A 15450-nucleotide genomic window follows, 5' to 3' on the forward strand; every position below is an offset into this window, starting at 1 on the left:
GCAGGCCAAATTATACCCTTAGTTATGGCTGTGCAGCTCAGTACATCATTTGGAGACAATGAGGTTACACAGATGTAACTGAGGCCATGATTTTGGCCTGCAGAACATTTGCCACCTGTGATGATACATGAGAAGGTATTTTCAGCCCTCCCCCCTCACCCCGGCTGAACTTTCAGCATTAGCAGCTAGAAAAATCACATCTCGTTACTTGCCAACTGAGCCAGTTTGATGTGGAGTCACTGTGCGATAATACACAATGAATCCCTACAATGTCATTTTTACAGACCCCTCTCAGAGTAAAACTGAGCTGTAAATATCAAATCCAATTAAAAACAGATAATTTTACAAAACATGCTGCTCCTACTCACCGACCAGAGAAGGCGCCTGTAGTTGGCTCCAAATGTCAGGGTCAGGTAACGGGCATTTTTAATGTAAATTATATAGTTTAATATTTCAGATGGCATTGTTTGCTGTATAAAGACACTATTATTGTCTTTCTACAAAGACCAGTTTTGACACCAGGTTAGAGAAAGCACTGTTGTTCAGTGGGAATGGGTGAGACTTGTGGAGGCAGAGGTTAAGAAAACCAAAGTTTTCAGTTTCATGCACTCCAAACCTTTACAAATGTAGCTGAGACGGCTTCTGGCTCCCTGGTAAAAGTATTGGGGTTAAGATCCAAAGAGCCCACTTCCTTGTGAGGGGAAGTGAAGAACCTGATATCTTCCCACCATACAGCCAAACAAGCCCCAAGCTCCCTCACACATACCTTTAGCAGACGTTCTGGGGAGTACCATCCTCAAACACCATCACATCTGTCGTCTTCAAGGGATGGTTTCATCTGCTGTCCGGGGGCAGCACCTAGACCAACGGGAGGGGCTTCTGGTGGTTGCCCATCTCCATTCAACAACAGTGAGCAGGAGCCATTCCTGCAAGTCACTTGAAGCTGCATGGAGCCCTGGGCTCAGGGAAGACCCTACTTGCATTCTTGTTAAACTGGCCTAGAGGTGAAGTTCCCCCTCCCCTTGACTGAGACCTGGATATGATTTGTCCTTAATCCTATGCAATGTGGATGTCTCTGTCCTTTAGTGCTTAAATGAACAGGGCAGCAGAGCTAGAAGTGTTCCCCAGTCTGCTGCTGGCTGATGATAGATGGGCCTCTGCCACAGGCCCTTCTCTCTGCTTTGTGGATTGAGGGTCATTGGGGGTCTGTGCCATTCCTGCTCCCACTCCCAAATAGAATATGTGGGAGAGGGAAAGTGCTGTTCCCAGAAGTGGCCATAGGGAGGAAGCCGTGGAGGGTTGGCCAATGAATCGGCCCAGAAGAATAGGGTGGTGCCAGCCGCTATGAGGAGAAAGCTTTATAGGGAAAGGGAGCAGGGAAATCTTCCTCTGGAGTCACAGAGGAAAGCGGCTGGAGGAATTCCTCTCCCCCGCTCCCTACCCATGGCCAAAGAAGCATTGGGCAGGAAAGTGGTTCTTCCCCTCCACAGGTGAACCAGGAGGGCTGGGGGACAATCTACTTTTATTCACAAACTAAGAGAGACATAGGAAAGACCATACTGACTCCATCTCTCTGGTTTAGAGCCCACCTTCAGAAAATGTGTAATACAGCACAGCAGTCTGTTACATAAATAACCTGCTGAAATATGTACTTGCCTGGATTTAATAATACATTTGTAAATAGAGCCAGAATAGTGGGGTTTTCTGCTCCTTATCTATATTTACATGACAGACTGTATTCATTGCCCAGTCAGTTGCGTTTCAAAGCTAGCAGTGTGTACTGAAATACATGTTTACCCAGTTGATGGTCTACCCAGTCAATAATACACAGGTAATAGCAAACACATATCAAAATATGGATTTAACCAGGTAAATACCTTCATTTGAAAAAGCAGCTAATACATATTTACCTGCTAAAACAAAATTTATTTGGAGCTATCATTCATAGCCTATTGTGTAAGTAAGTACTTAAAGGCCTAAATATATAGGCCAAATTCATCCTTAGTGTTGGTCCACCGAGGTCAATATTGGCTCAGTATTTATATCCTCTGAAGAGCCCTTCTCTTCTTGGGACCAGCAGTTCGGGTTTCAACCTTTGTTTTGATATTCCTTGTATTTTGTTAGTCTCTGTGATAATGTTCATGTTGTATCAATGTAGTTTCTTGTCTGTCAGTTGATGAATTCTTAAATGTTAATTGTAATAACTGATACAAGTTCAGAAACAATACCATTGTCATGGAAGAGCAGTGTATGTCAGTCTTCCATTATTACAATTTCCATACAATTAGATGGCTTAGTTTAAATTTACTCTTTTTGTAGTTAAAAGAAAACAAAGTCTGGTAAAGTACAAAGCTAAGTGAACACTCTGGCTAATCAGATTGGTTTTATATGAAAAATGCACGTTTGCCTCTAGCAGTGAATATAACAAACGTTGAAAATTGTAGCTTTGGGTGTAAATCAAGAACCAGTTTATGCCTTAGATTAGAACAACAAAACATTGCTCAATGTCCTCTCATTCTAGCAATCATGAAGGATACTCTTTGTGTCATGGAATTGAGCAAGTGCAAAATTGACCCAAACCTCCCGCACCCTTCCCTCCCACAAAATACCCTAGATTTTGAAAAGCAAAATCCACCATATCAGTGCTGGGGAGTAAACTTCATAATTATTTTAAGTTTTGCTTTAAGTTTTGCTTTTCCATCTTTTTGCCATTATCTGCATTTATTTTTCATTGATGTAAAAAGCCATTTATTTAAAAAACAAACGTTTCGAGTCTCAGTGATGTTTTCACCATCGAATCATGAAATACCCTTTTGTTATTTCTCTTCTTTAACACATAACATGTTCCTCCTTTGACCCTCATTTTTCCCTTTTTTTCTCTCTCTCCCCCCCCTCCTCTTACTTGTCTGTTCCTTTTGTCAACCAATCTAACCCTGCCCTTTTGTGTTTGCTCTCCCCCTCCTTCCTTTCTGCCCCATTGACCCTTGCTTGACCCTCCCAACCTGTTTGTTCCTGTTCCTCTCTTCGTTTGCAGCTTAGAGATGGCTAAAGTCAGCACCCAGACTGCTTCCGTCACGACCCCTGTTGACCTCAACATGAACCTCTCTCAGTCTGCCACCCCTACCTCCACCCCCACCTCTATGGCTGTCTTGGCGGCAGCAGCAGCTGCCTCCGCGGTTAACGTCAGTACCCCTCCCCCTTTACCAACTTTACCAACCACCCACTATGCCGTTCCTGTCTCCAGTCTGCTTGGCATGAAAACTGTCCCACTCCTGGCACTAAATGCCGCGGCCGCTGCGGGGGCCACGGGGAGTTTGTCCGCTTACACTGCCAAAATTCCATCGACGAGTGGGGTTAAGAAATCTGACCGCCAGAAGTTTGCTCCATATTGAAGGGATGAGAAACAAATGCAAGGTTTTTCGAGCTCTACCAAGATTCTGTGGTAGATAATAGCTATCAAGGAAACAATATGGCATATTTTTATTTTCTGTTAAATTGCTAGTGTTAACTGTTGCCACCTCAAATTGTCTTCCACTTTCCATAACTATTAACACGCATGCACGCACACACCCACCCAAAAAATAGCAACTAGTTCCAACAGCCTCCCTGATTCTTTTAAACTCTAGTGGGTAATCATACTTAGCTAAAGTTTGTCATGTAACGGGTGTGGTTCCCACATAATCTAGAATGTTTAGCCTAACACAGTTATTAATAAAGGGTCCAACACTAGGCTTAGAATGGAGACAGATTTTCATTCTGAAGCGTCACTGCTCTGATAACAATAATAGAGAGCTGTAGGCTTAAGTGTTGACACTAATAAATGCTGCCCAGTCTAGCCAGCGTACAGGAAAAGACTCCTTCCCAGGGCTACGTTCTGTCCTCATTTACGCTTGATGCATTTCAGTAGGGTTGCATGGGTGTCAGCAAGGACAGAATTGGGGCCTTCAAAAAGGGGGGGGGGAAATGAGACCTAAGACTAAAGCTTGTTCGACAAACGTCTTTGGCATTAGAAATAGTTATTAATTACTGCCTAGCACGTCAGTATTTATATCCGTTTGAAGGGATCCCTTCAACTGTGAGACTACTTCTCAGTTGATGTATCCTTCAAATTTAACATTTGTCTTCATGAACCTTTTGATAGGCCCACAGCTAGAAAGCACCATGCGTCTCTGAAAGGAAATGCCCATGCATGCCTGACCTCCAGCGGTCATTCTGCTAAACTTCACAAAGCATTGAGACTTGTATTAATCTGCTTAGCACTTACATCTTACTAGATAATGAAGCTAAAAAGAATACCAAATATTCTTCTAATACATACATGCATATAGTCATGGATCACCCTTGTGTATGAATCTTGCTGCATTGAGAAACTCTTAACAGAATGGAAAGATAGAGAAAAAACATTAAAGGAAGAAAAATATTAAGTGGTAACATGAGGTAATTTTAATAAGCTTTTAAATCTTCTATGTGCCATCCTTATAGCCATACTAATGTATCAGCCAAGCCTCAGTACTCACCTAACCAATCTGTTTCTATAGGATATTTACAGGGCACAATGGTTCATCTTAATTTAGGATACTAGTGAAGGATAATGTACTTTAAGGAGGACATTTTCAGGAGGGCAGGCTCCCTTTTGTGTGCACAATTTGCCCCCATATATTTTGCTCCTGCTTATGACCTGGAGGTGCAACTCCAAATACATGCACCTCTAAGTATCTAATTATGGGTACAAATCAGAGGGCCAAGTACTCAGATTTGTGCCCACAGTTTGTTTCGCAGGCCCAAAGAAACACTCCCACAGCCAGGCATCAGCCTGGCTGAAAATATACCCCATGTAATTTAGGGCCCAGATCATCCTCCCACTGAAGTCAATAATAAAACACCCATTGACTTTTTCATGGGAGCAGGGTCATATGGCCTTCTTGGCCAGCATCCATTGGCTAAGGTTTACTAAGGTTATTGTACAAATCCTAAATACATTCCAGTTTAAAAGCTTGGCAACTCATTTCACAGTGTAAGTTATGGTTAGAAAATAGGCATTTAAAAAATAACTACACGTACAAGCTATTTCATATCGAATGTTATTTGAAGGTTGTCACGTTGATTGGCTGCCAGCCAGCAAACATAATTACACACAAGTTTACTATGAAAGGAAAAATAATTGCAAGCAAACTGAAAGTAGCTGGGAGATGTATTAGCTGGTTGCTAGCTGTTGGAACTAGTTTTTAATTGCATTTTCTGTTTGTCCATTCACCTTATTTTTAATTTACGTTGCATAGCACTGGCTCAGTAATGCAATATTGTTTTCCTCACAACTTCAAAATTCAGAATCCCATTAGCCTGCCATGTTCATCCACTTTGCACTCCTTGGACACAAAGCTTTAACGAATTGAACTGTATTCAGTGCATTTTAATATAAACTAAAAACACAGAATGCAAATGCAATACTTTTTAAACCATGGTATTTAAAAGTGTGTTGTTATTGTATAGGGCTAAGTACTATTTCAGTATTCTTTGTCATTTCTGTATTTTATAGGCTTTTCTCCACCTTCGTACCTTTGCGCTAAGTTTTGTCACTGTAACCATTTGTAGAACTGTCGTTGTTACAGTTTTCACTTATCAAAATGGGGAGGCGGGGCTGTTTGTATATAATGAAGGAAAAACTGGAACAAATGTCATGGTACCTCAGATATTTAACAGCTCTAGAAAACTGCTGTAAAATTGTTCTGGACTATTGTAACTGTTTTAATAACTGAAGTAAAAAAATGTGAGAAAACTTGACTGCATTGAAATGCTGTTCTATGCTGGTTGTACTCAAGTGTAATTTTTTTAATGGTGAGAAGATTTTTTTTTCTTTTTTTTTCCTTTTTCTCCTCATTTTTGTTCCTACATTTTAGGCTGTCTTCAGAAGTTACTGGCCTGGGGGCTCTGTAATGTATCTCATCATGCCCTAGTACATTAGCCACCAGACAGGACTTTTCCAAAGCCCCATGAGACAATGATTTCTATGGACTAATCTACAGAGGAATTTCTGCCATTTCTAACTTTCTTATTATTCTGAGACATCAAAATAAATACTTCTTTTACTCTTTAAGCAACTGTGCTTCCTAACTCTTGTGTTGCTTTCATTACTGTTCCACTATAACACTGTTGTGGCTCATACCATAGAGCAAATTTGGGGAGAGTTAATTTTTGTTGATGTTCATGCTTTGCCTAGTCTGTATAAAAGCATGGGCTGTTAGTGTTCTAACTCACTGTATTCAACAATAGACTTGGCAGTAAATTAAATAAGACTTTTTATAAATAAATTTTTTTCCTGCTTTAAAACTACATGGTAGCTTTTTGCATACAACTTTTGTGTTGCTCTAAACGCGTTCTTTGGTAACCAGGCTGACCGTTGTCTCGTTTAGAAATGGCTTCTCAAAATAATCTCATAGACAAATGACTTGTTTTCATTAAGGATTAAAGGGTTAATATCATCACATGTAAGGCCCCGGTGCTCTTTTGGTAGCAGCATAACAAGCTGCAGTATCAGCAACATCAAACAGGCCACTAGACAATCCTGGTAGCTGATTTTTTTAAAGCATTTACAAACATGATTACATGGGACCAAGTTCTGTCACAGATTATATTGGGTAGTGTTTTACTCTGCAAATAATCCCCTGTGGATTTAATAGGGCTATGTGTGGAGTAAATTACTACTCAAAAGGACTGGAGGTGGCAGAATTTGGTCCATAATAATGAGATTTAAAGACCCACTCCCCACCCCTATTTCTCATTTAAGGCCAGGATTGATTTTCGATCAGCCAGGGGAGAAAAGCAAACACAGCCAGGTACTGATTCTGGTATTGTGAACGGCCTTTGTTGGTTTCATGCTTCTATTCTTACAACACTGCACATTGCTTTGGGGGGGCAGAGATGCCCAAACTTTATCCACCCGAGGGCTGCATTGGAAATGTGCCAGCAATCCAAGGGCCATAGTCAATCAGAAATATGTAGTGAAACTCGTCTTTCATACAGAGGCTTGGCCCATAGAAACTACTAATGGCATCCTTGACCCCGTCCAGGCCCCTGTTTGGATCTGATGGAGTGCTGCAAGCTGACACCTGCAGCCTCCACGACGGGCTATTCCTTTATATGAAAGATAGCCAGTGCTCGCTATGGTGACGCCTAACTTCGTGGGCTGCATGCTGGCCACCTCTCCTGTAGGCATTTGCAACCTTTTCACATGTTGTAATACCCTTGGTGACACTGTGGTTTTGCAGTGCAGGCAAGTAATATGAACCAGTATATATCCAAATCAGATGAAGACTCCCAGCACCTCAAGCTCAGACAAGTACTCTTACTGAATTTGGTTAAACAGTAAACGTTGCAGGGGCAGGCCCATAAGATGCATGTTTCTGCCTCAGTGCCTTGAAAAGACATCAAGGTGCTGCCTTCTTGGAGCTATCCTCAGCTATGCTTTCAAATCTGTAGGTACATTTTGACGTCCCTGATGAGATGTATGTTATGTTAAGACTTACTGTAAATAATGTTATGCTTTAAATAAGGCGAGTTGAAATTTCTTTACTGGACATGACCTCTAAGTTCTTGTTTTTTCAAGTGCCATTGGACATTTCTCCTGACATCCAGCCTGGTATTAGTGACTATAAGTACATAGCGCCAGTGCCAAATGCTGAGTGGGCGAGGACTGTCCATCGTGGTACTAGGTAGGAGCCATCAGGAGTTTTCATTTATATGACAAACGCTTCCCAAGCACCTTAACAAATACAATTATAGGATTCATATAGAATGGAGCGGGGTGGGGGGAGAATGGAATGAGAAATGAAGCAGCCTAAGCAAGGGCGAAAAGGGGTTTTTCACAAGCGAGCTTAAAACCAAGAGCAGGTTTGACAAAGTGGAACGCTACAGGGAGACTGTGCCAAAGGGCTGCGCTAAACCCGTGGTGGGCACTGTGGGGAGTGTGGCTGGAGAAGCAATAGTCCTCATTGGTGAAAAGCAGGGGACTGATCATGGCAGGTTTTTAAAAACAAGAGGAGAAATTCTGGCTAGACGTTGAAAATGAATCGGAAGCTAGTGACGTTGTCTGAGAAGGACAGGTTATATGGTCACACTTATGCATGTGTAATGCAAAGTGAGCAGCAACATGCACAGTCCAGAGTGCTGGGACTTGGGGAGGGCACAGAGGAAAGCTGTTGCACTAACCAAAAGAGGCACTTGAGGCTTGATTTCAGCAGAGGCAATGGCAAGGCAGTGGCGTAAACATTGTCATGGAACTAGACAAATTAGCCTATGGATGTTATCTAGACAGCATCAGTGTGTATGGTGCTTTGCCGACAGACAAATATCAGAGCGCTGCCCCACAGAGTTTACAATCTAGGCCAGATAACATGTGATGGGAGCGATGACATCATTCAAGTGGCGGGGAGGGGAAGAGGGGCAGCAAACCACAAGGGATGATGTGGGAGAAGGGGAGCTGCCCCCCCCCCCACACACACACACACAGAGAAAGGCAAACTAGTCAGATTCAGCAATATAAAACCATGAACACAAGGCACTTGCAAAAGAGGCACTGATATCTGCTTTAATGAGGCGAATGCACTTTTATGCTAGGGGATAAAGAGGAATAATTTACATTGCAACATTTGGGGGTTTTTTTTTTTTTTTTTTTGGTAAAACTCTCTAGTCAGCACTAATACTGCAGCTTCAGTTTACCAAAAGATTGTTGTTATAAGCTACAAAGAGCATAAATTAGGTCAAGCAGCAGTGTAGCTTCGTGCACTAGCTAAACCGAAAAGGGCAACGATGCTGGGCCAAATAACCTCTTTCTGTTTTGCTAACATTCATTATGCTTTCATGTTCGCAAAGCATGTTAAATGTCCTAGGGACCAACCCATGTTGCACATGTGCTGTTGGCATCAGCTTCTGCACCCCATACAGTGACTTGTTAAAAGAAATCCTTCATTGGGCAGCACCCTGTGTGTTAATGCATAGCTTTTACAGAGCATTTTTCAGCACTGAATCGCAAAAGCTGTCAGTAACATCAGTCATGTTAGAGCTGGGGAAAACTGAGGTTTCGAAAGGCACAATACTTAAGCACAGTGAAAGTAATTTAGGGCTTCTTTTTGGTAGCTTTTGTTGTAAGTCAGCAAGCAAGGAGGAGCTTACTGGTTTCAGCATTGAGTTAGAAATACCTAATATGCCTGGAACTACAAGGTTCAAATTTGGGCGTGGACAGCACAGGCCTTTTATTTGTGGTGGGTAGGTTGATTCCCAAGTTCCTGTGTGTTTGGGTATGTTTCAGTCAGCACCCCTTATTTAAATTAAGGATTTTTTTTGTGCGTTAAAATTGCCAACTCTTGCTATGTAGACTGGCTTGTGACAGCTTCCCACAGCCTCATCCTGCCTGTGAAAATGGGAGAAGTCCTCCTGCTTCTGAAGATAGCACTTTGCTCTTTTTTCACTCCCAAACATCTGAAAGTTTGTCTTGTTTGAAAGGCACCCTTGGGTGCTAGGCACTCTACTCTAATTTACTTTGAATGGGACTCCCATCAGCATCTTTGAAATTGCAAAGCAAGCATTACTCATTCAAGATACACACATGACAAGCCTGAAGTTTGAAATCCAGGCTAATTTAAAAACTAATGAACTAGGGGGGAGGGATAGCTCAGTGGTTTGAGCATTGGCCTGCTAAATCCAGGGTTGTGAGTTCAATCCTTGAGGGGGCCACTTGGGGATCTGGGGCAAAATCAGTACTTGGTCCTGCTAGTGAAGGCAGGGAGCTGGACTCAATGACCTTTCAAGGTCCCTTCCAGTTCTAGGAGATGGGATATCTCCATTAATTATTATTATTAACTTGTATTAAAAGTTGAATAGCATGTTTTATTGCACAAGCAGTAACTTAAAATCAGCCATACTGATTTTTTTTAAGCCATCCTTCCTAAACCCCCACTCTATTAGTCTGAGCAGAAAATTTCATTTAATCGTGAAAAATTTGACTCTAACTGTAATTTAGAAATCTATTCCTGTTATATTATTACTAGCACAATGCTATAATGAACACCAGACTTCAGATGAAAAATTTATTTTAAAAAAGTCCACTGAAATATGTTTGAGAGGTCTATATTATTTATACAATCAATGATACAAATTAGTTAAACTATGCCTTGTAAATCTGAAGTAACTAGATCCACAGTACAGTACCATTCTAACTTAACTTTCTTCAGGTACAGCTCTAGCAACAATTCTTCCATCTGCGGAGTCCGAGGTAGGCTTGTCAGTAACTTTGGGATCTCTCTTCCCATCAATGTAAACTACATACAAGACCTTCCTACACAAGTGGCCATTTATATACAGAGGCTAGAACTCTTCTGTAAAAATGTGCACTGTTTTCACATAAATTGCTTTAATCCCCACTGATTTTCTTCCCACAAATGACTTTCAGTGGTGTCTCTGTCAGTCCATTGCTAATTTCATGCCTTTGATGCCCACATTTCTTTCCCGCACCAATATGTAAGTGAGGTCCATTTTCATGAATGTGAAAAATGAATATAGAAGTGATTCATGAAAAATTAAATGCATGCAGATGCTGGGAAAGTTTCTCCACACAGGTCTACCACTGCATTTCAATCTCGTCCTGAGTAATAATCTTATTTGCTACTGTACTCCATTTATACCAAGCAACAAAGAGTCCTGCGTCTGATGAAGTGGGTATTCACCCACGAAAGCTCATGCTCCAATACGTCTGTTAGTCTATAAGATGCCACAGGACTCTCTGTTGCTTTTTACAGATCCAGACTAACACGGTTACCCCTCTGATACTTGACTCCATTTATACCAATATCCTCACTGAGGAAAATGGTAGTTTAACCTAAGTCCAAAGTTTCTAAAACAGAGCTGTTATAAGACTTTATACAAGAATTCAATGTGGTAAAATAAAAGTGTCCCGTTGCTCCATAGCAGAGCTAGGCAAAATATTTCAGGCTAACAGTTTATTTGCTGAAAAATACAATTTTGTGTTGACCAAAACTATTCGCTAATTCAACAACTATTTTCAGCCAAAAAACCATGGAGAAAAGTATCAAAACAGTCAAATCATTTAGTTTTGACACGTTTTTTAAATTTAGTTAGATTTAATCACTATGTTTTCAATGGTATTTCCAATGGAAATATTCCTTTATTATAAAAGGATTGGCGTCAATTGGAAAGAAAATATGATCAAGCCTGGAGAGAATTAATAGTAGTAGTAAACTAACTGGCTCTCATTAAAGCTGCTGTTTTAACTCAACCATCAGTTCCTGAGAAGATGAACATGCAGGCAAACTACACAGGAATATGACGAAGCAGCGTCTGCTCATCCTGAGCGGAGGCTGTGTTCTCATTTTGTCCATATCAAAAACTTGGACTTTATTTTACTTTTCCCACTTCCCATGACTACGTAACAAGATTGAAAATTACATGTATTACTTTAGAGAACAGGCCTTTGTTAGTACAATATAATCTTAGATTGTAAGCTCTTTTGGAGTAGGGATGACTATGTATATTGATGAATGCACACAAGAAAACAGAGACAGTGCCAAGAACAATGGGCCCCAAATCCTTTACTGGGTTTGGAGGCATTACCACAATCCAAATATTACTAATGATTACCCATATCATGCTTCCCCCTTTTTTAATGTTATTCAGACATGTAATGGAGCTCAGACATCTCTCTACACACAGCTGAAATATTCCGTATTTCACTGCCCAAGTGAAACACATGATTTTGGTTAGACAGGGTTAATCCCTGGAGCTCCTTCTCGAGTTCTAAACTTAAGTTGTGTTGGGAAAGCAATAGGCTCGAAACCCCCACACCTCTTCCCTTTGAATAATCATGACCTGGAAACGTACGACTTACAGTGTAGCAGCAAATAGGTTACTCATAAAATGGTGCCTCTCTAACGGTGCGGGTAAAGCAAACTCATGTAAACTGTGCTGGTTATCTTCCCAGATACATTAAGTCACTTTTCATTATTGTATCAGCTCTACAGCTTGGTAAGTTGGGAGAGTTACCTTCTCCCAACAGCCCTCAAAGCCACTTCTGTTACAAGGCTCTGCTAAAAAGGATGTTTGATTTCTGTCTTGCTGGCACACTCATAGATAAACATTCCAGTTACAGGACAGAGCCAGTGAGGTGATTGTTAGCATCACCACAATAGACCTCTTTTCTAGAAACTTTCTAAGTAAGCTCTGAAGTACTGGACAACTTCTCTTGTCCCATTATTTTCCTTGAGAATGTGTCTTGTATGGCAGTTGTTTCTATGAATGATGGATCTCCTAAGAGACTGTCCTTTCAAGAAAAAGACATACTGGCCAATTTTCATTCCTAAATGGAAAATCAATAGGAATCAATGCTGTCAAATACAGCAGTAATTTCAGTCTATCGATATGCATGATGGCATTGATTGGTTCATTATCTATTACTTAAAGAGGAAGAAATTCATACAACATTAAGAAACAAAGAGCGGTTAGAACAGTCCTTTGGCTCACTGGACAGGCTTGCCAAGCATTCATAATACCCAAAAGATGACAATTTGTTTACTTAATATCCTTGATCTAAGTGCACTAATCTGTTCTAGTTCTGACCGCTAACAAGGATGGGAAAGTAGGTTTATTCTAAAAGAACAATTTAAAAGATTGCATTAAAATGCAGTAGTATTCCAATTCCAAAGGTAAATACTGACTCTCTAGCTTCCCCCAATTAAACCATCATGAAGATGAGACTTTGCCAGCTGTACTGTTTTTAATGTTAATTTCCCTTCCCAATTCCTCACACATACAGTAAAAAAATAAATATTCTTCAAACATGCACAAAATGAAGAAAACTGAAGCCCACAAAATTATAAAGTTAGACATGCAAAATAATTTCAGTTATAAAAATGAAGTGTACATTCATGTTTCTCTATGCACTCTGTCTTTAGAATCAGCCAGGTCTGTTCCACTTTCTCTGATCAGAATGTTAAGACCAATGACAATACTGGCCCTTAATCAAATCCCAAATCAGTCCTTGGAAACATACTAGACCCCATTGAGGGAACTGAAGAGGACATACAAAAGTTTCTGGTTGTCTATACACAAGACAACCAGAAACTGGTGTGCTGGCTTCAACCTACTTCTGGTAAGTATTAACATATTAGAAATATGCAGTGTTGTACCCATGTCAGTCCCAGGATATTACAGAGAGGAGGTAATATCTTTTATTGGAACAACGTCTGTTGGTGAGAGAGACAAACTTTTGAGCTACACAGAGCTCTTCTTCAGATCTGGAAAACTTAGGGAAAGTCTACACTACAAAATGAAGGCAAGTCAACCTAAATTATGTTGAAGTACAGCCCCTGCAGTAATTAAATCACTTTTGCATGTCCACACTACTCTTCTTGTGTTGGCGGTGCACGTCCTCACCAGGAGCCCTTGCACCGATTTAACTGTCACTGTGGGACGTTGTGGCACAGCTTCTGAAAGGCAGCAGTCGATGTAAGTCACGCAGTGACTACACTGACACTGCATCAACCTAACTACATTGGCCTAAGCTCTACGCCTCTCATGGAGGTGCAGTTATTGATGCCATATCTACACTTACCAGGGATCGATGCTGCTGTGATGTAGTGGGTGAGTTACATCAGTGGGAGCTACATTTTAGTGTAGTAAACACTTAGAGTTAGGTCAACGCAAGGTAGCTTATGTCAACCTAACTGTAGTGCAGACCAGGCCTTAATCAGAGTATCACAGTTAAATATAAGGTGGAACAGATTGTTTAGCATAAATAGTTAACCTTTCAATGGTCCCTTGAAATGCGTGTTAACTATTTATGCTAAACAATCTGTTCCACCTTATATTTAACTGTGACACTCTGATTAAGTTTCCCAGACCTGAAGAAGAGCTCCTTGTAAGCTCAAAAGCTTATGTTTCTCACTAAACAGAAGTTGGTTCAATTAAAGATATTATCTCACCCACCTTGTTTCTCTAATATCAGAATTAAGAGTCTGTGCAGCTCTCCTTGGTGGACTAGTGGGGAGGTTGGGGGAAAGAGTATGCAGTGGGGAAATTGTATATCAGACACTTCCCAGAATGTATGGAAAATGAAGGAAACTGGATTTTACAGAAAACAGCAAGACTACCAGTCATTAAACAAATATTCCCATTGCCTCCATCTTTCTGAGCAGGAACTTCCATTCCTAAACAAGAGGGGAGCTACTCTCACTATTTCACTCATTGCAGTACCATATGCATCCAGTAATACTGAAATTCAAAGTATTAATACACTGCCATGTTTATTCTTTGCCAGTTAAATTAGTAACTTGCCAATCTGTTCAAGATTTGTTCTTCTAGTTTTTGAATGTTTTTATTTATAAGTCAGTGACACTTGGAAACCACTTTTGCCAAATTTCTGGATATTACCAATGACAGAGATCATTAGTTGCAAAGTTATACTTGAATTTTTTTTAGAAGTATTGGTTGTGCTTGTTTTTTGCACTTATTACAAAATTGAGCAAAAAATATCAAGCATGTAGACCAGTATATGTGGTCAGAACACAGTGATCTACTGTTCTGTTAAGCACTGTATGAATTTTACTTTTCACAACTTTATTATAAACACATGGCTGGAATACGTAAAGTAGGAGAAGTAAAGTAGGGTCAAGAAAATCTGGCAACAGTTCTCACACAGAATGTTGATTGTGAAAGATGCTATATAAGTCACATCTACCTTTAGTGAGCAATAACATTTTTTCCCTTAATAAAACACTATGGTGATCAGTAGATATAACCTGTACCCAGACTGACTTAAATTAATTGTATGGTAAGATTATTCTCACTATTCCTTTTTTTCTTCCTCTCCAAACCAACCTTGTAATATATTTCCAAACACAAACCTTTTCCAAAACCTGGGGTAAAAAGAATAAGCTGTCTTTCCACAACTCTACTTCTTGGGACCAAACTGAAAAATCCATTCAGATTTTCAGAAGTTCCTGCTAGCTCAGTAAATCTGAGGGCTTTGGGGGCTTGCAAAGCTTAAAAGAGCATATGATTTTTAAAAAATAGAATCTGGCTCTAAATTTAGCCAGTACATACTGAATCTCAGTAAATTTCTTGCTCCCCTTTTATGTTACCTCAATTTTGTCCTGTTCACTGGTTCTTAACTTTAAAATGTTATTTACCCATTTGCACACTTGAGAGAAAGAAAACTGAATTCCAAGGCTTCCTTGAAAGCTTCCAATATTTACAACTAAAATAAATTAGGTTTATTTTGAAGTTATTCTTCCAACGCCACCTAGGCTTCCAGTGCAATGCTCGAAGTTGCATACCCATTTCATCCCTCTGCTCAAGAGTTTTCACACATGTTCCAATCTGTAACTGCATTAACGAAAACAACAGATTGAGTCCAGCACGATCTTCTGCAACATGCATGCCCAC

At 40.4% G+C, this 15450-nt stretch overlaps 1 protein-coding gene across 23 annotated transcripts in view; it reads left to right on the top strand.

Annotated features, from left to right (window-relative positions):
* LOC101951432 (poly(rC)-binding protein 3-like) overlaps positions 1-15450 on the top strand; it is a 737225-nt gene that overhangs the window by 717358 nt on the left and 4417 nt on the right. For 11 of the 23 annotated variants that reach the window (XM_065584022.1, XM_065584025.1, XM_065584023.1 and 8 more), the window contains one exon: positions 3035-6330. The exons of 6 other annotated variants lie outside the window; for them this stretch is intronic. In XM_065584022.1, coding sequence (XP_065440094.1) covers positions 3035-3392 — 358 coding nt within the window. In that variant the 3' untranslated portion in view covers positions 3393-6330. Of the gene's footprint in view, positions 1-3034; positions 6331-15450 lie in introns of those variants that run through there. 6 more of the 23 variants (XM_065584030.1, XM_065584031.1, XM_065584035.1 and 3 more) reach the window with 1 other exon arrangement.

The sequence above is a fragment of the Chrysemys picta genome, chromosome 2 (genome assembly GCF_011386835.1).
Source record: "Chrysemys picta bellii isolate R12L10 chromosome 2, ASM1138683v2, whole genome shotgun sequence".
Lineage (NCBI taxonomy): Eukaryota > Metazoa > Chordata > Testudines > Emydidae > Chrysemys > Chrysemys picta.